A 27,484-nucleotide genomic window follows, 5' to 3' on the forward strand; every position below is an offset into this window, starting at 1 on the left:
GGCTGATGGATGGATCAATAACTGGATTGATAGACATGTACATGAGTGATGGGCTGTAACTGATGAATGAATGGGTAGTTGGGTGGCTTAGTAGATGGGTATGTAGGTGAGTGAAAGGATGGATGTTTGGTGGATGGGTGAAGGTTTGAGTGCTTAGTATATGACTATGGAAGCTCCCAATTTCCTAGGAGCTTTACATACCTTATCTTCTTCCCTTGCTTCTTTCTTTTAATATTTTTTTAGTAACTTTAAGTAGTTGTTTAAAGGGATTTCAATTCCACATGTCAGCTAACGAGTACAATGTGATCAGTGTCACTCCTTCCATCGGTCTTCTTCCAACTTCCTTTGTATTTGGCCAACAAGTAGCACTGAGCATTCCTTCTGCAAGTAGGGGCTACCAAACCAGCCAGCAGCCTTCTCCTTATAAAGCTTGCAGTGTGGTAGGGAGACAAGTATTGAAATATGTGAGTGATGGCCACTGTGATCGTGTCACCAGGGTCTCCAGTCTGATACCGAACACGAGGGAGAGTTTGCACTAGTTAGGGAGCCCTAAGATTTCTTGTACTCCTGCTGGAAGGAAAATAGGAGCTTGCTAGGCAAAAGGAAGGAGATGGCGGAGGGACACGTGGCAGACCTGGTGGTGGGAGGAACATGGCATGGCTTGATTGGGGCAGGGAAAGACAAAGGGAACCGTAGATCAGATGACTGATGGGGACTTAGGACCTGGAGACAATGGGAAGATGTTGATAAGTTTCTAGGCAGGGATGAGGACACAGATTGAGGAGGTTAGCAGATTAACTACTGGCACCAGAGAATGTCAGTGTGAGGAGTTGTGGTAGACTTCAGAACAGGAGGTAAGTTGAGGAGCCCTGTAGGAGGTAAATATGATAGAGCGGGGGACCTATGTATATATGGGTGTATATATGGATGGATGGTTGGATGGACAAATGGACAGGTGGATGGCTGATGGATAGATGGCCAAGGGGGGGGGAGGTAACCAGAATGTGTCCCAGGAATGACTGCAGAGATTCAGGGGGGCCACAAGCTTTAAGGCTTGAATTTGGAGGACTCTTGAATCAGCAGAGGGGAATCAGGTCAGTACCTGATGATGGGGAGCAGGGGGAGGGGCTCCTGGGGATTCTTACCATTTCTGTGCACCCACGTGATGAGGAAGTGAAAGCCAGAGATGAGGTAACTTGTGCTAAACCACAAATGTCTTGTCTTTGCAGACACTGAAGCAGAGGATGTGGACAGCCCAGAAAGTCCTCCGCTGCCTCTGCCCTGGCTCCCCCTGCAGGATGGTCAACTAGACCTGACCGAAGAGGAGCCTGATGAAGCCCCAGGAAGCCCCGGGAGTGAGGCAGCTGAAGAGAGTTCCCCAAGGCCTGGGTGTGCCGACCAGGACTACACCAGACCCATGGTTCCACAACGGGGTCAGGCCGGGAGCTGGGTGGCTTCAGGCGAAGAAGCTGGTGGAAATGAGTCTTCAGAACCTCCCGAGGCCCACCGATATGCTGGATTCTGCTCAGTAAGATCCTGGAGCAGTGGGACCGTGAGCCTTGGCCAACCTAGTGACAGTCTGGATTCTCCCTGGGAAGGAGAGGCCGACATCCCCCAGACTACTGCCAGGACAGGAGCCCTACCGCAGAGTTCCCACCACCACCTCCTGCCCCCTGATGACAGAGCCAGAGGTGGCGTTGCTCCGGCAACGACCACAGAATTCCAGGATCGCTCCGCATCACCAGCCCAGAGTCCTGAGCACAGCGAGAATAGATGGGGGAGAGACACCGCCAGCCTGTCCAGCCCATGGTCTGAGGACCCAACCTGGAAGCAGACCAAGACCTCCTCTAAGCCGTTGCCATCCCGATTCACCGGCTCCATCAACCCTCTGAGTCTCCAGTCTAGTACAACACAGAAAGACCAGTCACAGCCCAAGCAGGGAGACACTCTGGCCAGCCACTCTTCTTCCCATGTCCCCAAGTACGGTCGGGGACGTCTGAACTACCCACTGCCTGATTTCTCCAAAGTGGGGCCTCGGGTGAGGTTCCCCAAAGATGAGAGTTACCGCCCACCCAAGTCCAGGAACCATAACCGGCAGCCTCAAGACGCCACGGGGCCCCTGATCTTCAAGTCACCGGCTGAGATTGTGCGTGAAGTCCTGTTAAGCAGTGGAGAAGTATCCCCGGCCAAGGACTCACCTACTTCATACCCCGTCGCCAGGGTACCCCAAGAGTTCCAGACACCCGAGCAAGCCACCAAGCTGGTCCACCAGCTGCAGGTAAGGGGGACTCCTATTTTAGTGTCTCATTCAAGCACCTGTTGGCCTGAGATAGACCAGATTGGGGAGGGGAAGGCCTTTAATCTGGGCTGGAGCCCTCTGTTGGTGGAGGTGGGTAGTTCTGGAGGTATGAGAGAAAAATCAAGCCTTTTGTTCAAAAAGAGCAATACTGTAATTGTGCCACTGTCTCAGTGGTGATGTGGGCGTGTTTTGAACTTAGGAACAATTCAGATATCTTCAGGAGAGAAAATCATATAATGACTGCCCACATCCCCATCGCACATAGTATACAAATTCACCAGTAGCCAGCAACGTTTTTCATGCACATACCCTCTCCCACTAACGCTTCTTGGAGGGTGTGTGTGTGTGTGTGTGTGTTTTAACAAAATCTTAAGCATACACCACTTTATATTTTAGTATGTCTGTGTTTGATGACAAGAACCATATTTTAGACATAACCACAAGTGAATACCAGCTCTGTCATCTGACTTGTCTTCATTTGTCTCAGCAGTGGCTCGGTCACTTTAGTTTGTTTCAATCAGGATCTGAATGAGGTTCCTTTGTGGCTGCTGGTCAATGTCCTGTGCCTTTAGTTCTCTCCTGCCAGTTCTGAGGCTTGAACTTGGGGCCTGGGCACAGTTCCTGAACTTTGTTGTTCACCCCCCCTCCCCCTCCCCGCCGCCCCACCTCCACCCTAGTCCTGGGGCTTGAACTCTGGGCCTGGGCGGTGTCCATGATCTTCTTTGCTCAAGGCTAGCACTTTACCAGTTGAGCTACAGCCACTTCTGGCTTTTTCTGAGTAGTTTATTGGAGATAAGAGCCTCTTGGACTTTCCTGCCTGGGGTGGCTTTGAACCATAGATCTCAGTCTTCTGAGTAGTTAGGATTACAGGCATGAGCCACTAAGCACCTGGCTAACTCCTGAGCTTTTGTGCTGGACTAGTGTGCTACCACTTGAGCCACAGCCCCACTTCCAGCTTGTGGTGGTTAATTAGAGATAAGAGTCGAAGGGACTTTCCTGCTTGTGCTGGCTTTGAACTGCAGTCATCAGATCTCAGCTTCCTGAGTAGCTAGGATTACAGTTGTGAGCCACCAGTACCCGGCCCACTTTTTCTTCTCTTTTGTGGTTTACATTTATTTTCAAATCTCTTATCTGTAAGCCTTTTCTCCTCTGACTTCTTCCTGTAGTTTGCTGTTGATAAAATCAGCCCTGCCCCCAAGAGCTGCCCACAGCTACCTGCAGAAGCACATGTGGCATATTGGAAGACCACCCATATCCTCTCTTCTCTATCTAGGGGTAGGACCTGAGCTAGGAAACTTCTGGGTTGCAACCAGCTCTATGTTGTGTGTGTGTGTGTGTGTGTGTGTGTGTGTGTGTGTGTGTGTGTGTGAGTGTGAGAGAGAGACAGAGAGACAGAGAGACAGAGAGAGAGAGTGTTCCTGTGGATCATGCACTCCAGGAGTTTGTGGCCAGAGATCTGGGGAATGGGGCTCAGTGCTTCCTCCAGCCTTACAGCTGTGACCTGCCTAGACCTGGCAGCTGTTGTGTGATCCAGCTCTTTATTTGGAGTGTCAGGATGAATGATTGTGTTCTGAGAATGCTGTCCCTTCTGCATTCTTTGCTAGAAAGCTTTTGGGTCTTTTTGTTGGTTTGGTTGGTTGGTTTTTGGTTTTGTTTTTGGCTGTACTGGGGTTTGAATTCAGGGTCTTGTCCTTGCTGGGCAGGTGGTTTTCCACTTGAGACACCCCTCTCTTGCCCTCTTTGCCTTAGGTTGTGGTAACCAAGGCCTTGTTCAGATGGAACAGACTTGCTTGATTTTGCCTTTCGTGACTTGTTTTCAGAACATTAAGAAACACTCTCCTTCAGCGCTGACTTGTGACATTTGCATTTGCCTTTTCTCTTGATGATTTTAATGAAAGCAAAGCAAGATGGAGCTGTAACTGAATCTTCTGCTTTTCTGCAGAGGAACTCTTGGGTGATTAGCACACTCTATGTGTGCTACGAAGCACACCCTGCTTAGGTTCTTGGAACAGGGCAGTAGGGAAGACAGCTATGACCTGACCTATGGTGCCCCCAACAGACAGGCAGGAAAGTTGGGGCCAGTAGGAAAGAAGTGACAGGCCTTATTGTGGGCTCTCCATCAGGTAACCCTGCCACAGGCCCTCCCCCAAGATGTACTGGCCCCTGGCTGGAACTGGCCTGTTGTCTGATGCTGGAGCCGAGGAGTCCACATTGAATGGCATCCTGAAGGTGTTGAACAAAGCACCATGTGGGGGTGGGACCTGGCCCATGAGGGCTTACAGCTTGGAAGACGGGCCCCCAGCCTCCAGTGTGAGCATGTCCTCCCTCCTTCCCACAGGAAGACTACCACAAGCTCCTCACCAAGTACGCCGAAGCCGAGAACACAATCGACCAGCTGCGCCTAGGGGCCAAGGTAATAATGGCCAGGGTGGGAGGAAGTGTCCAACACCACACCAAGTTTGTACCTCCACTGAGCCCTCCACTGATGCGGAGAGGAGCCTAGTGCTCCTCAGTGATGCTGGGCTGCCACCTGGCCCCTCGTGGGTTCAGTCTCCCTGTTTATGCACTTTGGTGTCTTTAAGTGCTAAAATCTAGGGTGGCTGGGATTTCAGCAGCAGCTTTCTCCTCCTAGGTGGTCTTTAGGGTAAGATTCCACTCCTGAGTCCCCTAACCAGCTGTGTGTGCCCTTAAGAATGTGACCAGGGCTCTCTGAGTCTCAAAAGAGTAGCACAGAATTTCTGCCCAGTCTTGTTTCCTGGGCCCCGGTTCTTCTGGATCACAACCTTTGCCTGTCTTCTTCCCAGTCTCCCGCACATCCTCACCCCTCACCCTTATTGAGACTGGACATCATGTGTGCAGCAGGTGAGAGGTGTCATTTGTCCACTCCAAGAGCTGGCTTTCCTGCTGCCTAGCCTCAGTTTGTCTTCAGGCTCTCTGCTCCAAGATCTTCCTCTTTTCTGGGGTAAAGCAGGAAGTGGGGCCTGTTGCAGCCCCTGTGGCTTCCTGCTTTGCTGTGCATGCAGGAGGCAGGGAAGCTATGAGCAAAAGTGCAGGCCCTCCCCTGACACCCCATTAACGTGTCTCTGTGGGTGCCCCCATCTTGCCCAGATGGCTCCACCCATGTGCTGGGTCCCCTCCTCCACCACACGCTACCTTTATCTAGAGCTGCTTCCTTCCTGGGAGTGTGGGTGGGGACAGTGAGGTGAGAAAAGGGATTCTCTGTCTCCACACCTGTAGCACCCTCTATGCAGGCAGGTCCCTTCCTACCACTGCCTCTTAGAGCATGCCTGTAAGAGGGGTAATCAGATCTGCTCCTGAATGCCAGGAGATCCAGCTGAGGTCTTAAGACCCCTAGAGCTCTCTCAAGGGACTCAGAGATGGAAGAGGACCCCCCTCATGAAGGAAGCCACAGACTCCAGAAAGTCCAAGGAGAGACAGGAATGGCTTGTCAGGCTCCAGCCTTCCAGTGGCCCCATTTTGCTGATTGGGAAGCTGAGGGCCCGGTGGGGATAGGGTGAGGCGCTTAGGGTCAGGATAGGTGGAGATGTGGGGCATTTTCATCTGCCTCCTGCCTCATCTAAACAGATAGTGAGCACACGGGGCACCTCACAGAGTGGTGGGACTCCCCAGCCCATGAGGACCTGTGTGGATACTCAGGCCGTCCTAGCTGGAGCCAGAGGCTGGCTTGGATGTGAGGGGCTCATAGTATAGAAGCAGGGGGCATGGATGCGTGAACACCAGCTTATTACCCTCATCTGCTCAAGAGAAAGATGCCCCCTTGGCCTGAGGGCCATCCTCAAAGAAGGGGAGAGCCAAGGGTCGACAGCTTGTGTAATCCTAGCTACTCGGTGTTAGGTGTTTTTTTTTTCCTTTTTTTGCTTATGTGGTGCTGGGGAATCAAACCCAGGGCCTCAGGCATGCAAGGCAAGCGCTCTACCACTGAGCCACTTTCCCAGCCCCTCGGTGTTAGGTTTTTAAAGAGAGGTAGCCGAGTAAAAACCACACCACACACGTGGTATCCAGGTAAGGGGTAGGTTCATTCATCGTTCTGGCTGGCACCAGGCCATGTTGGCACCACGTGGCTGGGAGAGACCTGGGAAAGAGGGCATCTGTCCCTGGGCTAGGCCTTGTCTAGGGTAGGGGCCAGGAAAGGTATGGCCTCATGGAATCCAGATGTGACCTCAGCGGATGCAGATGTGACCAATTCCAGGTGTGCCAGTTGCCTAGGTAACGCAGGTACTGGGTGGAGACTTTGCTGCGAGGAGGGTGGAGTCTGCTCACCTTCCAGGAGCAGACCTTACACTCAGGAGGCTGAGATCTGAGGACTGTGGATGGAAGCCAGCCTGAGCAGCAACATCCATAAGACTCGTCATCTCCAATTAACTACTAAAAAAGCCAGAAGTGGAGCTGGCTCAAAGTGGTACAGCACTAGCTTTGAGCAAAACATAAATAAATAAATAAACAACTCAAGAGACAATGCCCAGGTCCTGAGTTCAAACCCCATGACCAAAGAAAAAGGGGAGGGGTGAACAGAATTTAGCTGAAATGGGACCAGGTGGCTACTCCCCTCAACCCCTAGTCTTGGGGAGCCATTCTGGATGATCTCAGAGGCCAGGTCTGCAGAGGGAGCAGGGAGCCCCAGGTCAGGGAGGTACAGCATTGCATGACACATGGCTGCCTCATGTCTGAATCCTCAAACCTAGAAGGCTCACAAAGGTGTCCTGCTCAGAGCCCATGGGTGCTGAGCCCCTTTGCTCGGAGTCCACAGCACTGGGGACCGGAGGGGGGAGCGGGGTTGGGGAGCGGGTACCACCTAGGAGGGGCCGCATCTGGGATGTGCTCTGGACTCCCAGGCCAGGCTCATGGTTTGTGAGTGGGAAGGGGTGGGAGAATGCACAGGAAGGAGAAGGCGCAGAAAGTGCCAGGCCCAGGCTGAGGCCTCCACTGGAGGTCCTCCATCTGCAAAAATGGGGTGGGGCCAGGAGACCCATTTGCCCAGTGTTTGTGAGAGGCCAAGTTGAGCTCTGATCCGAGTTCAAGAGGCAGGTGTGGGGGGAGGTGCTGTCACTTTGGCTGCCAGCTTGCTGTGCCTCCCCAAGCTGCCCCACTTCCCTCATCTCAGGACAGAGTCCAGGAAGAAGAGTTGAGGAGGCCGGAAACCAGACCAGAAGACTAGAACCCCCTTCCCCACAGAAAGCTCTGGTGCTGGGGCCAGAAACCCCTGGTGGAGCAGTGGGGAGAGGGGCAGTCGCTGTGTTCTCCCCTCCCCTTTCCCTCCTGCCTCATTCATGAAGCCCATTAGCATTCTAAAGGCTTGGAGAAGCCCCATCTGTGCTTGGGGAGCATGCTCATTTATTTAACCCAGTCTTTCCCAAAATTGCTGGTTTCACCCTGCACAAAATCCCCTTCGCCCCCACAAGAGCCAGCCTAGCCTTGGGGTACACTGTGGGTTTCCCCAGCGTTAACTTGGTCACCCTCACCTCAGATGCAGACATTCTCTAGGGAGCCAGGGCCCTGGAGAGCCAGGCCTGGGCAGCTCAGCAGGTGCTTTTTCTGGCACCCCCCACACCTTCCACCACAAGCTTTGGCCTTGCTTTGGTCTCTCTCAAGCAGAGGGGATTCGGGGACTGAAGGTGAGATGGGGGAGGGGAGAGAGGGGGGGATGGGGAGGAAGGGGGGAGGGAGGGAGGAAAGGTGTTCAGAGCCTGCGCCTCCCCAGGGATTTGGGTCACCTCAGGAGAAGAGGGGTGCTAGTGAGCGGCCCTGCAGGTAGTGAGGAGCAGATGGCCAGGGAGATTATGAAAATCCAGCTTTGTTCTCAGCTGGTATGGCTTAGGCTGGGAGGGGAGGACAGCAGCTGGGCCAAGCCCCACTTGGCATGGGTTTTCTGCCACAGCAGGGACCTGAAGAGCAGAGGAAGCAGGGGAGGCCGCTTGGTTGGGACCAGGGAGCTTCCTCTGCTGGGCCCACTGTCAGCTGCCTGTCCCAATCTTGAGGTAGTAGGGGCAATCAGAACACCCACCTGGCACTGAGGCACCAGGACACCACTGGAGTGTGGCTCTTCATGAACTTGTCTCCATGTGGCCACATGGTTAACAATAGGGATGATAGTGGTGGTGGTGGTGATAGTGATGATGGTGATGATGGTGATGGTGGTAATGGCGATGGTTATGATGCAACAGAGACAGGGACAAATGGGAGGGAGGTGACTGCTCTGTACTGAATTCCTATATAACACGATGTTAACTACATCAGCTGTTCTAGGACTCAACAATGTAGAGTGGTAGAGCTTGGACATGGCTCTGGCTTTGACACTAAAGCAGGGGGGCAAACTCTGTAAAAGGGCAGATGTGGTTAGGTTCAGCTTTCCAGCCTCCACCCCAGCTGCTCAGCCCAGCCACAGGCGTATATCTAGCCACAAATGGCACAGCTCTGCTCAGCAGAACCCCGTTCACAAAACCTACCCAGCTCCCCAGCTCTGCTGTATACCACTGCCCAGAGCATGTGCTCTCTCAGCTCTTGAGCTCCAGATGGCCTTCCTCAGTCAGCCCTTCGTGCAGCTTCTCACTGGGTGATTTGCTTTCTCATCCATTCACACAGCCGTTAGCTTCTGTTTATTACCAACTTAATTATTACTATTATTGAACCTACCATATCTTAAGAAATATTAGAATTATTTATGACAAATGTCACCATATACTATAATTGTGTAGTGACAAATATTATTATTAATTAATATTAGTATTGTTACTAGTGGAAAACCATAGGTTTGGGGATTAGATAAAGCAATGTTGTCATCCTAGTCCATTTGTCAGCTGTAGATTTAACCTCTCTGAGTGTTTTCTCTCCTGGGAGATTCAGAAAAAATGGAAAAGCTTATAGGCCATTAATCCCACATTTGTTCTCACCCCTGGGTTCAAGTTAAAGGTTCTGTCTATCTATTTATTTATTTTTCTTTTGGTCAGTTGTGAGGCTTGAATCCAGGGCCTGAGTGCTATCCCTGAGCTCTTTTGCTCAAGGCTAGCGCTCTACCACTTTGATCCACAGTACCACATTTCCAGTTTTTGAGTGGTTAGTTGCAGATAAGACTCTCACTGGGACTTTCCTGCCTGGAATGGCTTTGAGCCACGATCCTCAGATCTCATCCTCCTGAGTAGCTAAGGTTACAGGCATGAGCCATTGGTACCCAGCAAAGGTTCTATTTATAATCTGAAATGTTATTGACCCCTCAGAGGAAGGATGAAAGGAAGGCCTTTTCAGTAAGTTTTCCTTGCCCTTGATTTGGCTCTGCCCACCTCCATCTTCCCCAGGTGAACCTGTACTCTGAACCGCCCCAGCCCAGCCACAGCAGCAAGGGAACGGTGCCCCCAGGGACCAAGGTCTTGTCCTTCACCATCCCACAGCCCCACTCAGCTGAGTGGTGTCCTGGTACTGACCAGGACCATCAGGCATCTGAGGCCACAGGTAAGTCTGAGAGCTGGGGCTGTCTCTGGGCCTTTGCTCTGGTGGGGAGGTCTTAGATCACCCTGGATGAGCACTAGTTTTAGGTCAGGGGGCGTCAAAACCTCACACTTCCTCTCTGAGTCCTTTGACGGACAGGCCGAACAGGAAGGTGTCCTGACATGAACTAGGATGGCCCACTGTGCCACCTTGGCAATGTGAGATGAAGAGTATGACCGATATTCTGGTTGAAGGGCCCATTGTACAGCCTGCCCTGTACTGAGCATGGTGTGTGTCACCTCGCTTAATCCCAGCAGGGACCTGGTAGCCAGGAAACGGTGGCTCAGAGAGACAAGAGCAAGCTGAAGCTCAGCCCAGCTCCTCAAGGGTGCGTTAGGACTCACACTTGTATCTCCCTGAATCAGAGCCTGCACCACTGGCTCGGAACCCCAGGCTGGTCTGGCTCCGCTCCTCGTAACAGGACCCAGACCTGGTCCTACCTGTACTGGGACAGCCCCTCCCCAGCCCTCTTCCTTGGCTGACGTGGAGATGGCCCAGCTGATGGCCCACGTGATGGTGGATGTGGAGCTCTGCCCTTGGACCCAGTGTTCCTTGGCTGTGTATTCCAGGGTGGCTGACAGCACCAGGAAACTTGAGCCCTTCCTCACCCTCCAACACACCCACTGTGAAGGGGCTCCCAGAGAGCCAGGGCACCACCATGGAGTGGAACCAGGGACTGGCTTCCCAGGCCAGCAGGCTCCTGGCGAAGGTGAGTGAGACCCCACGTTTCGTCCTGCAAGACAAGTCTCACAGGACCTCTGTGAGAGTCCCCTTCCCCCACCTCAGCACCATCTAACTGGGCCATCTGGAAATCTGAACCTCTCCTTCCCCCTGGCTTTGGAAGTCATGTGTCCCCAGCCTCTTCCTTGTCACCCAGGGCTAAGCTGAACCCTACTTTTTGGGTCTCTCTACTTGTATTTGAAAGTGACTCTGGTTTAGTCCCAGGGAGATTCCACTCTGTCTGTAACTCTGCCTTTCCGCTTCGGGACAGATTGCCCCCTTTCTCCGTTGGTTTCTAAACTGGAAGTCCACTCTCAGGTACATCACACAGGGTTTTGATATTTTCCTCAAGCACCCCTGGTCACTGAATTGTGTGCACATCTTTTTTCTACCTACATTCTTGGCCTTCTTCCAGCAGTGCTTATAACAGTTTATGAAACGACATAACATGTTAACCACATTCTTAAAACGGAAGTGAAGAAGCTGGGGGGCCAGACAGGAAGTAAGCATGGAGAAAAACAAATTATAGGGTAAAGTGAGTCAATAAAGTGTTGAGCACTGAATCACAGACACACCTATCTTTTTTGAGCTTCCTAATTTCCAGTGCAAAAATGGACGTGCAGTTATTACAGGCATCAGGTCCATAAAAGAAATTCCTTCAGAGAAACGCCACCCTCACCATTGTTTTTCCATAGCCTCCTCTTCATAATGCCGTGGCATGGCTGTTTTCTGGCCTCAGGCAGTCCCATCAGTTTGCCTGTTCTGAACATTTCATATAAATGGATTCAGACAAACCTCTGCCTTGTGTCTGACTCCTTTCCTTTCCAGTGATGTTTTCAAGGCTCCTCCATTTGTGAGTAGTGGTTTAAGTACCTAATACCTTTTTCTCCCTACCATTTTTGGCCCAGAAACTGGAGAGGAGTTTATTTCTTATCTCACTGTTCATAAAATAAAGCAAAGTCAGAGTGCCATACTTGGCAGGAGCTGAGGTCAACTGACCTCTGATAATCCAAGCTTCACTGTCCAGCATGGCTGACCTCTGTGACTGCTGGTGGAATGAAGAGGTTGATATTGATATAAAATATCAAAGACTAAACTAAAAGTTCAAAGACTAAACGTCAGCTGAGTGCTGGTGGCTTATGCCTGTAATCCTAGCTACTCAGGAAAACTGAGATGTAAAGACTGCAGTTTGAAGCTAGCCTGGGGAGAAAACTCTACAAGATCCCACCTGCAATCAGCCAACAAAAATGCTGGAAGTGTGGTTTAAGTGGTCGAGAGCCAGTTATAAGGGATATCACAATCCTGATAGCCAGTATCCTTAGGCCTATATATCCACAAAGGCCAAGGGTCCAGGAACCTGTCCCCGCTAAATACAAGGGATAGGTATACAAGAAATGTTCTCCATCTTGCCTTCTGTTTCTTCAGTACTGTGTACAGACAGGGCAACTGTACATCCCACCCCCTACTTTGATTGACAGTGAGATCTAGCCTTCGTGGTGGGGATGTGCTCTTCCCTACCCATTCCAGCCACTTGTGGTCAGTGTGGCTTGCAGGTCTCCTGCGGGTGAGCGATTGAGCTTAGTAGGTAATAACTTCCTGGATTTTCCCTGAGGCCCAGCATAGAGTCTATACCCTCCATCCTGAGGCCAGACCCAGCCTTTTGTGCCTAGCATGGTTGTGGCTGGGTGAAGGGCCTCTGGGAAAGTCATGTCCAGGGCCCTGGGCTTCATGAAGCTAATTTTCCTCCCCTCTGTCCAGGTGGATTCCTTTGAAGGACTGATGCAAGAAGGACACCTCACACCTCAGGACCGACTTCAGGTTAACACCCCCCACCCCCGCCCCGCCCCACCGCCATGCAGGAGATACCTTCACTTCTGTCCTCAGGCTGAGTCTGTGACGCCCTTTGCTGTCACACACAGTCCTCCAGACCCAGCGACAGCTCCTGCGTAGCTCCCCAAGAAAATGCTGACCCTCACCACACCTGAATTCACTAAGCCGCATGGCTGCCAGCCACTCTGGTAGCTTTCTACATACAGTACCACAATTTTAGCATCAGAAATACCCACAAGGGAGCTGCATGCACTCCGTTGCTCCCATTTATAACTGTGATGAAGCCGAAGCCCAGAGAGGTGACTTGAAGGCCTTTGAAGGTCACATAGTAGAAGGCAGCAGAACCTGGAGGCTGATCTATTCCTTCTCAAGTCATGATCTCATTCCTAAGTTCAAGGTCATGATCTGTTCATTCCCAAGTTCAAGGTCACAATCTGTTCATTAAATTCAAGGCTATGGTCTATTCATTCTTAAGTTCAATGTCATGATCTATTCATTCCCAAGTTCAAGGTCATGTTCACTACCCTGCACTACTCCCAGTGATCTGCCTACCTCTTGGCCACTAGAAAAGGATCTTTTCTTTTTTTTTTGTATCTCCCTCTTCCCCCAAGTTTGAAAACTGGCTAAAGAGAGGGGAGATGACCCTTTATCTAGCCATGCCTGGTTCTTTTCCTTCTGGACTTTGGAGTTTTGTTATAATGTAGTCATGTATGTACAAAATAGGTTTCTGCTGCTTCAATCAGGCCACAGGAGGGAGCGGGTGGAGCTCTCAGAGCTGTGAGTGGGAGGGACAAAGGTAGGGACTAGTAACATGACTGTTAGCACCTAGGGGGCCTACAGTGACTAGGAAGCCTCAGGAAAACAGCTGCCCCTTAGCCATTCCAGATCCCAGCTGCATTTAACCCATTTCAGTGGGAAGATCTTTAGGGGCCCTCCTCCTAAACAGATCCTCCTCCTCCTCCATGCCCCCCCCCCCGCAAAGCTTGAGGAAATAATCCAGCCCAGGCACAAGGCCCACAACAGAAGGGTTAAGAGGAGCAGAAGGAGTCTCAGAGCGACAAACCCAGGCTCCTTGGTTTATGAAGCCATATTACAGCCTACATCTGTTCCTAGATCGCTCTACAGATGTCATGTACAACTCTGTTATGGAATGTGCAGTATGAGATTCTGCCGTATCCTCAAGCCGATGATCAGGGACTTTGAGAATGAAAACCTTTAAATTTTTTTATACTGCCACATAGGAGCAGCATATCATAATGGCATATGGGGACATTTATAGGGGACAGTGTGAACGTTTGATACATAGACAGTATGCAACCATCAATTCTGGGTAATTCATTTTTCCCTCATAAATAGTGTTTCTTAGTGTTGGGATGCGTTAAACTCCTATCTTCTACCTTTTTAATAGCTACATAATAAATTGTCACATAATAAATTGCTACATAGTAAATTGTGCCTTGAACACTAGGACTTCTCTCATCTAACAGGAGTTTGGTGCCTGCTATCCAGCCTCCCTTCCTCCCCTTCATCCCCAGCTTTTCAGCCTCCAATGACTATCACTGTATGCTTTTCTTCTCTGAGATCATTGCTTTTAGTATCCACATGCGCGAACATGAAGTACTCATCTTCTTCTGTCTGTCTTCTTTCATTGAGTATAATGATTTCCAGATCCCCCTTTCCTGACAAAAACAAACAAACCAAAAACCCAATTCATTTGTTTTCTCTCTGTCTTGATTCCCCATACCTGGGGAGATTGAGAGCTGTTAGATCATGCACAGGTTGCCCTTCACCTCTGTTCCTGGAGTTGAGTGTCTGGGGTGGTAAATGGGGCATGATCACACACACACACACACACACACACGCACGCACGCACGCACGCACACACACACACGCACACACACCGCTTTCTGTGGTGTTACTGGGTAACGATTAGGGTTACATCTACTATGGAGGCCGAGCACAGTTGTTAGAACCAGGAGCTCTGCAGCCAGAGTTCCTGGGTTCAAGTCACGGCTGTAGAACTTGTTCTGCTCACTCTGTGACTTTTTGGTGCCTCTGCTTCCTCCTGGGAAGATAATAAACAATCCCTCATTGGGGGCTTGGGCAGGGAATGGCCGGTTTTCTGATACCCACAGTTTTGCAACATGGAGGATGAAGATTGGGGTGTCTCCAGTACTCATTCCTCATGGGGACACAGGGAGAGTATATTTGGCACTGCAGCTGTCCTGGTACAAGGAAAGGCCATTGCCAAAGGCGTCCAGATCCTACCTTTACTGTACCAGTCTGATGGCAGAGAGCGTGACCTCACGGAGGCATCCATAGAAGGTCCCAGCCTCAGCCCCTGCTGTCCACAGCTCCTCTGTGTCTGTGCTGGCACTGAACCCATGGGGCTTGGGCACTCAGAGCCCTTGATCTGCCTGGTTCCAGGGCTTCCGGCGTCTGAGGGCGGCCTACAGAGGCCTGGAGGATGACTATCTGCAGACCAGCAGGGGGCAGCACCCGGCCACACAGAACACTGGCTCTAAGGGGACACCGGGAGATCCCGATTACTGCAGGTAGGTACTGGAGAGACGGGCCCAGGGAGGGCAGGTGGGCCAGACCTCTAAGAGGGCCCCTGGGCCATCAGGAGATAGACACTTGTCCTCACAATTCATACACAGAGATGGCAGGGAGAACTCCATTCCAATTAGCCACATGTCCACAGGGTGGGATCAAGAGATGAGAAGATGAGACGGCACCTCAGACATGAGCTAGACATTAGGGAAACTGAGGCTAAGAGGACTGGGATTTCCCTAGGTCACACAGCCTGGGGATGGCAGAGAGGAGCCAGATGAGATCTCTTGATTTTCAGTAGAGTCTCTTTCTTCTCTCGAGTTCTCAGAATCATCCAGTGGTGTCATTGGGTGGACCATGAATGGGTTTCCTGCCCCATCTCTCCCAATGTGGCCACCGGCCTGGACCCCCATGCTGATACTTCCCCCTTCCAGGGAGCTGGAGGCAGAGATTCGCCAGCTGAGGATGCGCTTGGAAGAGCTGCAGGACCACATGGGTTGGAACCAGCATGAGCTGGCACCATCTGAGCCAGACCCAACCCAGGATAGCGCCTCAGCCACATCCCTGTCCTGCCAGCCAGCACGCCTGCTCACTCCTTTGGGAATGGTCCCCACAGCAGTCATGCAGAGCCCCTCCTCCGAGGTACCCCCTTTTGTTCTTTTCACATTAATACTTGCATTACATTTGTCAAATGTCAGGACTCCTTTTTGTATTTGTTTGTTTGGCAGTACTGTGAACTCAGGGTTTCTAGGTAGGCACTCTACTGCCAATTCATACCTTCAGTCTTTTTTTTGGCTGGGCCTGGGGCTTGACTTCAGGGCCTGGGTGCTGTTCCTGAGCCTCTTTGTGCTCAAGGGTAGTGCTCTACCGCTTGAGCCATAGCACAACTTCCAGGTTTGTTTATTTTTTTTATTTATTGGAGAGTCTCATGGGGACTTTTCTACCCAGGCTGGCTTCAAACCACCATCCTTAGATTTTAGCCTCTTGAGTAGCTAGAATTATAAATGTGAGCCACCAGCAGTCAGCCTTCAACTGTTTTTCTTTACTCTGTGTGTGTGTGTGTGTGTGTGCCTTTAACTGTTTTTCTTTACTCTGTGTGTGTGTGTGTGTGTGTGTGTGTACATGTACGTGTGTACCAGTACTGGGGCTTGAACTCAAAGCCTGGGAGCTATCCCTGGGCTTTTTCTTCCCGCACCCCCCCCCTCTTTTCCTCTCAGCTAGTGCTCTATCGCTTGAGCCACAGCTTCACTTCAGGCTTTCTTGATGATTAATTGGAAATGATAGTCTCAGGGACTTTCCTGCACAGGTTGACTTGGAACCACAATCTTTATATCTCAGCTTCCTGAGTGGCTAGGATTATAGGCATAAGCCTCCAGTGCTTGGCTTAATTGGTTATTTTTAAGATAGCAACTCACTTTTCATCCAGACATACACCTTGGCTGTGATCCACCTGTTTTTAACCTTCCCATTGTAGCTGAGAGAGCGGGCACACCCCACCATATCCAGTTTCATCTGTGGAGATGGAGTTTTGTGGACTTTTCTACCTGAGCTGGACTGAAACTCTGATCCTCCCAATCCCAGCCTCCCACATAGCTAGGATGAGCAGGTGTGAGCCACCGGCACCCAGTTTTAAATGCCAAGGCTCTTATCATGTGGTGGGATTGGAGGGGAAGCAGTGGAGGCCACAAAGGTGACCTCTATCTAACCTCTCAGAGTTTCTGAATAGTTGAACTAGGTACAGACTTGTTGCCATTGTAATTTTGAATTGTACTCTGAAGGACCATTAAAGAGTTCTGATGAAAGAAGGGAACAGAGCAGTATAACTGGGACCATGGTCTCTGAAGAAGTAAAGTTTATATGAGATGTGAGGGTAAGTGGGAATTACTCGGCACAGGAGGAGATAAATCGTCCAGCAGGGGAAAGAGCCTATGTAAGGGGCCTGTGGCTAGAGTAGGAAAATGGGTGGGGGTGAGGCAACAGTCGTAAGAGGTGTCTGGAAAGTCAGGCATGAGTGTGGTGGTGTCTGGGCTTGGCAGCCTCAACTTGAGCTTGGTCTAAAACTCTTCTTGAATTTTCATCAAGGAGTGACATAAGGGATTTGTAGGTAGACAAGTTTGAGGCTGGGCAGAGAACGAGACACACACACACACACACACACTCACACAGGTTTGTGAACTTGCAAGAGCTTCAGAAAGTATGTTAAATGGCAGTGAGAGGAAAGGGAGTCAGGTGGCTTCAGGTCACCTGCGGGGCGGTGGGGCTGTGTGCAAAGGTAGAAGGGGCCCTGCAGGCGTCTCCCACCCCCTCGAGCCCTTGCAGGATGGTGGCTAGGCCCCTGTGGCAGGTGAGCAGGGTGTGTTGTCACATGGATGGAAGACAGTGGTGGGCTTTCTGTGCCTGTGGGGCCTGGAGCCAGATGGCGGGTGTTAGGTGGGTGGGTGGAAAGGGCCTGGTCCCTGGCAGGGCATGTGTGCCAGCCGATGCCCCGCTGGCCCCAAGATGTGGAGGAGAGCTCAATCTGTGCTCTGTGCAGAGGCTTGGATGGCTCCAGCAGGTGGTGTTTCCTGTGTGGAGGGGAAGCTGAGGGGCTCTGTGCTCTTGCAGTAGAGGTTTCGGGGGTGGGAGGTAGCGGGTATCCAGACTAGGATAGAGTTGGGGAAGGATTGATGCTGCTAGCAGGAAATCTGGACAGTTCCTCCCCTTGCTACTTTGGGATGTGTGTGGCCACTCTCTGGAGCCTTGGGAAGTCATATCTGGAGGGTGGCTGGCATTCGTGACAGGCAGTTCAGAAAAGCACATGTACATGCATGCAAATGGCAGTCGCCCCACACATCCAGCCTGTGTTCCATTCAGTGCTGTGCACGAGCCTGGTGTGGCAGGTGTTTAATAGCTGCTTCTTCCACCTCTCTGGCCCAGCTCCCTGCCCCTGCTGGCCCGTGCCCACCACCTGTGGATGTGGAGCTGAGCCCCCGGAGCAGCGAGGGGGAGGGCAGCCTGCGGGACCTCCCAGCCCCACTCAAAGGCAAGGAGCTGCAGATGGAGCAGGATTTCCACGGCCTCCTGGATCGGTAGGTGCCCGCCTGCCCCCTGGCCCTCTGGTGAGTGTCAGACTTGGGGCCAGACCTCCCCGCTCTGGGCAGAAGTCACACAACACTCCCGGGTACACTACCTCAGGTACCTCAGCATGAAGTCCCTCCCAGAAGCCTTGAGGGTGGAGGAGGAAGTGGAAGAAGAGGAAGGGGAGGAACACAACAAAAAGCCCAAGAAGGAGGACAGTCTTTACCCCCTGGAAGTTGATGGAGCAGCTTTAGCAGGAGGGAGAATGGAAGCCACTCACGTGACCCCAAGGCAACACCCAGTGCAGGCTGAGAAAAGTCACAGGTAAGTCACTGAGTCTGCTCCGTGGATGAGTGAAATGGCTCTTAGTATAGTCCTGTGGTCAACCTGTCCCGCGTCTCTATGGTGTGGTATTAAATGCCACCAAGAACACCAAAAAATGCTTTGGGTTACCAGGGGATATGTCTTAAAAAAATTGTTGTTATAAAGGTGATGTACAGAGGGATTAAATTACATAAGTCAAGTAAACAGTCCATTTCTTTTTTTTTTTTTTTATATTTTTCTTTTGGATCCGGTCATGGGGCCTGAACTCTGGGCCTGGCACTGTCCCTCAGCTCTTCAGCTCAAGGCTAGCGCTCTACCACTTGAGCCACAGCACCACTTCCAGCTTTTTTCTTTTTGCTTATGTGGTGCTGAGGAATTGAACCCAGGGCCTCTGGCATGCAAGGCAAGTGCTCTACCACTGAGCCACCTTCCCAGCCCTGACAGTCCATTCCTTTTTGGACAGTGTTCCCCCTTCCCTCACTCTCTTCCAGTTTTTCTCTCCATCCCTACCCACAAGGTACGTAGTTCATTTTCAACACAGTGTCTAGTGAGTACCACTACTGTATTTGTTCACCCTTTGACCCTCCATTTTTGTGCCTCACCTTATCCTCCCAAAGACAGATAAAGGAACAAATAAGACAAAAAGAAAAGAAAACAGAAACAACAAAGGAAAAACCTCTTATGTTCATTTCCTAAAGTTCATTTTGATAAATAGAATCTTATAGGATCAGAGGCATTGTGCCCTTGTGTTCGTCACCTAAGAGTATGCTCCTTTGGTCTCACTGTGTGTGAATGCAGAGTCCCGTGTAGTTTGTCGTGTCCTGGTTTATTTTAGATCTAGTTTCCACATATGAGACAAAACATGAGCCATTTGTCTCTCGGACCATGGCCTTACCTCACTTAAGATGATTTGTTCTAGGTCCATCCATTTCCCTGCAAATGATATAATATTTTTCTTCCTAATGGCTGTGAAAGAAATTCCATTGTGTATAGGTACCACATTGTTTACATTCACTCATCTATTTGTAGGGCATCCATAACTTGGCTATTGTGACTACTGCAGCAATGAACATGGGTGTGCATGAATTGTGTCTTTACCATAGCCTGACTGGTAATGCTCTAGATAGATGCTCAGGAGTGGTATGGCTAGAACATAGCTTTAAGTAGAACAGATGTACACTAAATAGCCTGATTCCCCTTTTGTTTTGTTTTCTGACTTGGGAATGGTACCAAGGAAGAAGTCTCAGTTTAGTGCTAAGGTGTCCTTATCATCCCTCCTGATCTTCCTTTGAAAAGAGGCAATGAATGGAGGCAGTGTGGTGGGCGGGGAGGTAGGCTGATGGGGCAGGGAGGCCAGCTGTACAAGCAAGCATACAGTCTCGCCAGATTGTGCAGGTAGAACCTTGGGCAGGCACCTCAGTCCTCTATCCAGGACAGGAGCCATGTGTTTGCAAAGTTGTTTCTTTCTGTAACAGAGTTCCATTCTGCTCTTCTATGCAGAAGGAGGGGGGAGGCCTGCAGACTCACTTGGTCTGGGAAGTGCTGCTTCTGCCTGTGTTCCCTGTGTTCTGAGGAGGGTGGGTTTGTTGCCACTCTCATTTTACGGTTATAAGAACTGAGGTTTGGAAAAGAGAAATTACTTCCCTAAGGCCATGCTGCGGAAACATAGCAAAGCCAGGATGGGGAACTCCAGGCGTATCTGACTCCGGAGTCCAGCTGCAGGTCCAGGCGGCCTGGCTCATGTCAGGCCTCAGGGACTATGTGCTTCTCCTCCTCCCCAGGGATCCCTCAGAGCCATCGGCCTTCCAGACATCTGTGGCCAGGCACAGGTACGCGCCAGGACTGGGCAAGACACAGGCGGCTTCTGCAGGACGTGGCATGGCACCCAAGTCCACAGCATGCCAGCAGGGCAGTATGGCCAGCCTGGAGGGCAGCGGCACCTCGGAGCACTTTGCACATAAGACTCTGTGCCAGGCTAGAGGACTCCACAGAGAGGTCAGTGTACACCAGAGGCTGGCTCCCTGTGTCTCCCGAGCAGTACCCCTGGGCCTTTGCTCAGGCTGGCTTTGGTCATCCCCGCTAGCCGCCATCCAGCCTCTCCTTCAGGGCTCAGGCCCAGGGTCACCCCAGCCTCCTCCTCTGCCAGATTCTTCTGCCTGTTTTCCCCTGTGCCTCCATGTCACCACTGGGAGCTAATTCTTTTCTTTTGTGCTAATCCTGGAGCTTGAACTCAGGACCTGGAAGCTGTCCTTCTTGAGCTTTTATGCTCAAGAGACAAGAGCTAGCACTCTACCACGTTGAGCTACAACTTCAGTTCCAGTTTTTTGTTGTTGTTGTTTTCCTGGTAATTGGAAATAAAAGTCTCACAGATTTTCCTGCTCAGGCCAGCTTCAAACCTGTCTTCTCGGATCTCAGTTTCCTGAGTAGTCAAAATTACAGGGGTGAGCCATTGGGCTCCCAGCTAAGCTAGTTGTTGTTTGCATCATCGAGCAGTAATTCGGATAAGTAGAAAGACCACAGACAACTGTGGGAATGTGACTTGGCTAAAGACCTTGTCATCAAAAAGCACCTATTTGTGCGTGGATGAATATACACATGCACACAGACATGCACACACACACACGGTAGTCAGGGGTTGGCATTAGGGCACAAGTTCACAGGTGCCTGTGTGGCTTGTGTGCATGCTATGGAACCCAAACGTTGGGCTGTATATGTGTGATGCAATATTTTCCCTGTGCATTGGGCCTGAGCATTTTTTTCTTTTTTAAAAAAATTGTTATGATAAAGGTGATGTACAGAGGGGTGACAGTTACATAAGTCATGTAAAGAGAACATTTCTTTTTGGACAATGTCCCCCCTTCCCTCACTCTCAGTTTTCTTCCCCATCTCCACCCATATGCTGTATAGTTATTTTCAACATAGTATCTAGTAAGTACCACTGCTGCTTTTGTTCACCCTTTGATTTCTGTGCCCCCACCATATCCTCTCAACACACAAACATGACCAAAGGAAAAGAAAACACAAAACATCAACGAAGAAAGAAAACCCCGTTTTCCATTCCTTGGAGTTCATTTCAATAAATATTATTTTATATGATTGGGAAAGGCACATAGGCCTTGAGCCTTTGGGTTCCTCTCCTTAGAGTATCCTTTGTTCTCACTGTGTGTGAATGCCTGGAGTCCCCTGTCTTTTAGGTCTAGTTTCTGCTTATGGGCCTGAGCATTTCTGCAGTTGCATGAGATGATAGTTTGTCAGGGTCATGGCAGAAGATGCCAGAATAATACTTCTCTTCTTTCTCCTCCTCCTTCTCCTCTTCCTTCTCTTCTGGCCACAGGCTATATTCCCAAAGTCCCATATCCCAGCCCTCAGGGCGGCCAGGCCTGCCTAGGGCAGGATTGTCCAGTGTGGAGTCCCTGCTGTGAGCCACGTGGCTTGTGTTAGGGCCTGGTTCTGGGGCCCAAGAATATGGGCAGCCCCCTGGTATGTGAAGCTAGGCCGGGATCTGGGAGGGGGTCCCCGCTGTCCTGAAATACATTCCTCAGATTTAAAAGCTTTCTGCCTCTTCCAGGAGCCCTGGATGGCCTCCCCTGAAACAGACAGTGGCTTCGTGGGCTCAGAAACCAGCAGAGTGTCACCCCTAACCCAGACCCCAGAACACCGCCTCTCCCACCTCAGGTATCCCAGGACCCTGCCACCGGGCCATCTGTCACACTGGGATGGCCCCAATTAGGGGGCCAGTGGTCTCTGCATTTGCAGGCCCCCATTTACCCTCCATCAGTGTTTTTTTCTATCTTATCCACTGAGGCTCAGAGAGGGGAAGTGACTTGCCCAGTGTCCCCCAGCTCCATTTAGTGTCAGACTTGGGAAACGCATCCTTACTGAGCAAATGAATGAGTGAATGAATTAAAAGCTATGGGGAGACCAGCATGAGAAAGACAGAGGGTCCTCAGGGGAGCTGTGGGGAGAGACAGGGTAGAGCCTAAAAAGAATGAAAGAGAGTGGAAGGAGGTGTGTGTGAGGGGTGGCGTGATGGCAAGGATGCTGGTATCTCCAGGGCGGGTTGGCCCAACCCAGGGATGCACATGAAGACAGGCCTAGAAATGTCCAGCAGCATCATTCTCACGCATGGACTGCCAGCTGTGCCGCTGCCACCGCTGGCTCCACAAATAAGATAAGCCCTTGAGTCTCCTCGGGTCCTCAGGGATTGTTGCCCGGCAGGACACAGAGTTGCGAAGTCTGGGAACTCACCGTGTAGGCTCTGGAGGGGTTCGGGAGCCAGGGCAGGCCCAAGGCCCCTGCGTGTGACCTCTCTGTACTTGTCTGTCAGCATTCCAGGAAGCCTAGCCCACCCTGTCATTGCATCTGCCCTCCCTTCCAAGCCCAGGGGTCCCGTGATCCCCAGGAAAGCTGCGGAGCCCAACACACCCAGGAACCGAGCCCAGAGGCACCTGCCCACCCTGAGCCTCCCTGCCCGCCAGGGAGCCCTCGGTTCCCACCTGGAGCGGGCCACGGGGGCCAAGATGGGTGAGTAGGAGGAAACTGAGTCAGCCAGAACCTGCATGAGTTAAAAGAAAATCAAATGATCAGGACATCTTGCATAGCCTCATGTCGGGAAAGAGTTGGAGGTTGGGTAGGGAGGACAGGAGGAGTAAGGTAGGAAGATTCACGCAGACTTCAGACAGATGTGGAACCACGTTCCATGTGTATGCCAGACTCCCTGTCTTATCAGTCATGCGTTCAATCCTGGCCACATTCCAGGCCTGCAAGGTCAATAAGGGTCAGGTTTTTAACCTTTAGAAAATACACATGAACTTTCAGCTGAAATGAAACAAGCCTATCTTGTTATCTCCAATTTACTATAAAAAAAAAAAAAAAAGATGAGAGTGGAGCTGTGGCTCAAGTAGTAGATCTTTAGCCTTGAGTAAAAATGCTCAGGGACAGCACCCAGGTCCTAAGTTCAAGCCCCAGCACCAGCACCAAAAAAAACTCCAAACAACCAAAAACAAAAAAACACACCTTTGTTCTTTACTTTCTAATTGCGTATTAATTGTAAAAGGCTTTTTATGTTTTTTATTCATACTGGGATTTGAAATGAGAGCCTCATGATCACTCAGCTTGCTCATGGCTGGTCCTCTACCACTTGGGTCATGCCCCTAGCCTGGCTTTGCTGGTTCATTGGAGATAGCTTGCAGACTTCTTTTCCCAGGCTGGCTTCAGCCTGTGATCCTCTGGATCTCAGCCTCCTGAGTAGCTAGAATTACAGTTGTGAGCCTCTGGTGTTGGATTTAAAAAAAAATCAAACTTTATTTTTAATTGAAGCTTTTTTAATTTGGCGTTTTACTTTGAGATAACTTATACAGCTCTCAGAAAGAATAAGTGCACAGATACCCTGGGCCTTTCCCATTTCCCTTGTGAGTACTGTCAGAGCTGGGAGTCAGCCCTGGAACAGTCAAAACACAAACCTGGGCAGGGCCACCAGGGGCTGCTGCCCCAGGCACGTGTGTATATGCCAGTCCTGAGGCTTGAACTCAGGGCCTGGGTGCTATCCCTGAGCTTTTCTGTTCAAGGCCAATCAGTGCTCTGATTTTTTGTGGTTAATTGGAGCTAAGTCTCATGGAACTTTCCTGCCTGGGCTGGCTTCAAACTGGGATCCTCAGATCTCAGCCTCCTGAGTAGCTAGGATTTACAGGTATGAGCCACCAGTGGCCAGCACAGCCCTGTTTACTTACCACCCACACAATGGAAGCTTCTAGATCATCTCTGCTGCCCCCTGACACTCGTATTGTTCTCTCTGCATGCCTAGTGGTCCCCGGCTCTGAGTTTGAGGGGCAGAAGCAGATTTCCGAACAGCTCCCCCACAGGACGGCCCACCCAGCCCCCACCCTGCCCCCTGCAGCAGCCTCCCCGCTGCTCCCTGGGCTGCTCCCTGGACGGGCTGAGAGCTCCCCCAGCCTCCTCACCACCAGGACAGCACGAGAGTAAGTGGGACACTGGGCTGTTGGGGTCCAGCCTCATTACAGGGTGGAAATGGAGGCCCAGGGAGGCCCAGGCCGCCTTGCCTCTCTCTTACACACTCAGGGCCCCTTGGGGCTCTGGCTGTTATTAGAAGCTGGGTCTTGAGTGGAGCACTGAAGACTACGAAGCTGAGGGGAGACCTGGGCATCAGGATGGTGGCTCTCTCAGAACAAGCATCTGAGAATTTTCAGTGAATACTTAAGTCCCATTAGAACTTGTGAGACAGGTTTGGGCCAAAGAGTGTAGGGTCAGGGATGTGTGTGAGTGATCCATACACATATATACATATGTATGGATATATCTGTATACACACATATTTAATTTCTTAGTACCAAAGTTTGAATCCAGGGCCTCACAAGTACTAGGCTGGAGCTCTACCACTTGAGCCTTTCCTCCAGACCTGCTTTTTGCTCAAGGAGAGCGCTCTACTGCTTAAGTCACAGTGCCACTTCTGGTGTTCTAGTGGTTTATTGGCTATAAGAGTCTCACAGACTTTCCTGCCTGGCAACTTCCAGATTTTTGTTCTGTTTTGTTTTGGGGTTTTGTTTTTGTTTTCTTGGTAGTTAATTGGAGATCACAGCCTGGGCTGGCTTCTAACTACAGTCCTCAGATCTTAGCTTCCTAAGTAGCTATGATTAAAGGCATGAACCACCAGTGCCTGACTTTTGTAGTTCTTTTTGAGATAGATTCTCCTGGACTTTTCTGCTCTGTGTGTCCTCAAACTACCATCCTTTCTATTCTCAGCTTCCCAAATGTCTAGGTACAGGTGTGAGCCACTGGCACTTGGCTGGTGTATAGTTTAGGGAGGGCTGGGAAGGCTGACCGATGGAGAGGGAGGATGGCTAGCTGGGCGGGGAGGAAGGCACATTCTCAAATGTGTTTCAGCAGCCAGGCCCATAGGACTTGGAGCTTACTGTACTCAGGAAAAGAGAAGGATCTAGAAGATTCCAAATTCCAGCTGGCCAGTCATTAGAATGCCACAGTCTTGAACAGGTTTGAAGGATGAACGTGCCAGGAAGATGGGTTTCAGAGCCAGCTGGTCATTAGTCACTAAAGGGTTAAATCAGAAGCCCTAGAACTTGACCAGGCTCAGTCCCAGCACTGGGCCCAGGAGCCCAAGCCCTGCCTCCCAGGGGTTAAGCTGCTAGGGACAGCTCAGCTCTCCTGCAGCCCCTCCCTCCCCGGTGGTTGGCGTGGAAACCCCAGCAGCGTCTCCCAGGGGGTTGTTGCCTGGAAACCCCCTCCCTCCCATACATACACACAGCGCTCTGGGGCCTGGCCTGAGAGAACACTCCACACTCTCCTCAGAGACTGTTTGCTGGAAGGATGTCAGGAGATATCTACCCATGAGTCAAGGGGTCACCAGGCAAGAGCTGACCCTGGGAGAGCCCCCCATCAGCCTAGACAACCATGCCAAGCTTGGACTCTCACACTACTCTGTGAGAGGGGATTTGTGCATGGGAGTTCTGCGGGTGGGGGTATCTAGGTGGAATTCACTCTGCATGGGGGTCTATAGGTAGGAGTTCTGTTGCAGGGGTATCTTGGTAGAATCCACTCTGTGCATGAAGGGGGTCTGTGTGTAGGGGTTTACGGGTAAGGGGTCTGTAGGTGGGAGTTCTGTGGGCTGGGGTGTCTGGAAAGAATCCACTCTACATGAGGGGCTCTGTGTGTAGAGGTGTGTGGGTCAGGAGTCTGTAGGTAGGAGTTCTGTGTGTATGGCTGTGGGTGTGGATGTCTGGGCAGAATTGTCTAATGCCCGAGCTATGAAAACAGAAAGTCTCCCTTTCAGGATGAGATATTGAGTGTACCAGGGGCTCACAAGGTCCCAGAAGCTTTACAGACAGTGCCCATTCCCCTAACCTGCTCCCTTCACCGTCTATGCTGGAAAGTTTTGCGTCTCTTTGTCAACATTTCTTTTTTTCTTCTATTAGTCATGGGGCTTGAGCCTCAGGGCCTGGGCGCTGTCCCTGAGCTCTTTTGTTCTAGGATAGCGCTCTACCACTTTGAGCCACAGCGCCACTTCCAGTTTTCTGGTGGTTTATTGGAGATGAGTCTCACAGATTTTCCTGTCTGGGCTGGCTTTGAACCACAATTCTCAGATCTCAGACTCCTGAGTAGCTAGGGTTGCAGGCGTGTGCCACTGGCACCCGGCTCCTTGTCTACATTTCCACCACATCTTTGGGTATTCACTCAGAAACTCGGGGTCTTGTCCACTGCTGTCTCTGAGCATAGTGACGGGAAAGGGCTGGTGGGGAGAGTATGAGATGGGGATCTTGGTCCCTGCCTGCCTTGCTTCGGGTTAGGGAGACAGACAGACCAGCCTTGTCTGCCAGGAGTGGGGGAGATGTAGATTCTATCTGAGGGAGTTCAGGAGGGAGGCACCAAGAAAGAGCAGCAAAGGGCTGGCCCTGTGGGAACAGGGTGCCGGGGCAGGTCTGAATGGCAAGGTCACAGTGGACCTGTGGCTCACATCCTCTTTAACTGCGCGTCCCTACCGCCGTCGTGAAAACCCAAGGTGGGGTGAACAGCCATTCTGACCCCGCACACTGGCACCTTAACCTGGAAGGGAGATCCCCATTTCCACGTGGAACTCACAGCGTCATGAACTCAGGAAGGTGTCCAGAGGTGGAAAAATGAGGGGCCAGGAAAGTTCCAGGATCATTAGACAGCAGAGGTGTGCCCTGTGCCTATTGGAAAGGAACAAAGGCAACCACATCCAGGCTGCCCAGGGACCCTCTACTGCTCGGTTCCGGGTACAACTCTTCTTTGCTTCTCTCTCTCCCCCTGATTTCCTTCACTGCAGTCAGGCCATCCGAGATCTGCAAGCAGAGGTGTCCCGGCTTCGGCTCCGGCTGGAGGATAGCCTGCACCCGCCCTCCCAGGGCAGCCAAACACAGCCAGGATCCGCCTTTGAAAGCCCTTCCCGGACCTGGGGCCCGCTGACAGGTTCCTCTGTCACCTGGGGCTCCCACTGTGGCAGGTAAGTGTTCTCACAGCTCCCACTTCTGTGCCGTGGTCATTACCTCTAGTGGCCCAGGATCTCCCAAGATAGGTGGGGAGACCCAGAGATGGCCATTTCTCTCTCTTCTTTTTCTTCATGTGTCATATTTCTTACACAAAAGAATATCTATTTGAGCATGGTGGTTCATGCCTATAATCCCAGTTGTTCAAGAAATATAGATGGGG

The 27,484-nt window shown here is 51.2% G+C and overlaps 1 protein-coding gene across 1 annotated transcript in view; it reads left to right on the forward strand.

Annotated features, from left to right (window-relative positions):
• Positions 1-281: 281 nt before the first annotated feature.
• Akna (AT-hook transcription factor) overlaps positions 282-27,484 on the forward strand; it is a 34,067-nt gene continuing 6,864 nt past the window's right edge. Inside the window, exons 1-15 of the mRNA XM_013030113.1 lie at positions 282-387; positions 1,230-2,278; positions 4,638-4,712; positions 9,610-9,763; positions 10,369-10,508; positions 12,278-12,337; positions 14,777-14,904; positions 15,337-15,544; positions 17,819-17,970; positions 18,077-18,283; positions 20,065-20,278; positions 21,852-21,958; positions 22,611-22,807; positions 24,087-24,261; positions 27,102-27,278. Of these exons, the coding sequence (XP_012885567.1) occupies positions 282-387; positions 1,230-2,278; positions 4,638-4,712; positions 9,610-9,763; positions 10,369-10,508; positions 12,278-12,337; positions 14,777-14,904; positions 15,337-15,544; positions 17,819-17,970; positions 18,077-18,283; positions 20,065-20,278; positions 21,852-21,958; positions 22,611-22,807; positions 24,087-24,261; positions 27,102-27,278 (3,149 nt within the window). The remainder of the gene's footprint in view (positions 388-1,229; positions 2,279-4,637; positions 4,713-9,609; positions 9,764-10,368; positions 10,509-12,277; positions 12,338-14,776; positions 14,905-15,336; positions 15,545-17,818; positions 17,971-18,076; positions 18,284-20,064; positions 20,279-21,851; positions 21,959-22,610; positions 22,808-24,086; positions 24,262-27,101; positions 27,279-27,484) is intronic.

This window comes from Dipodomys ordii, unplaced genomic scaffold, assembly GCF_000151885.1.
Source record: "Dipodomys ordii isolate 6190 unplaced genomic scaffold, Dord_2.0 Scaffold127, whole genome shotgun sequence".
NCBI lineage: Eukaryota > Metazoa > Chordata > Mammalia > Rodentia > Heteromyidae > Dipodomys > Dipodomys ordii.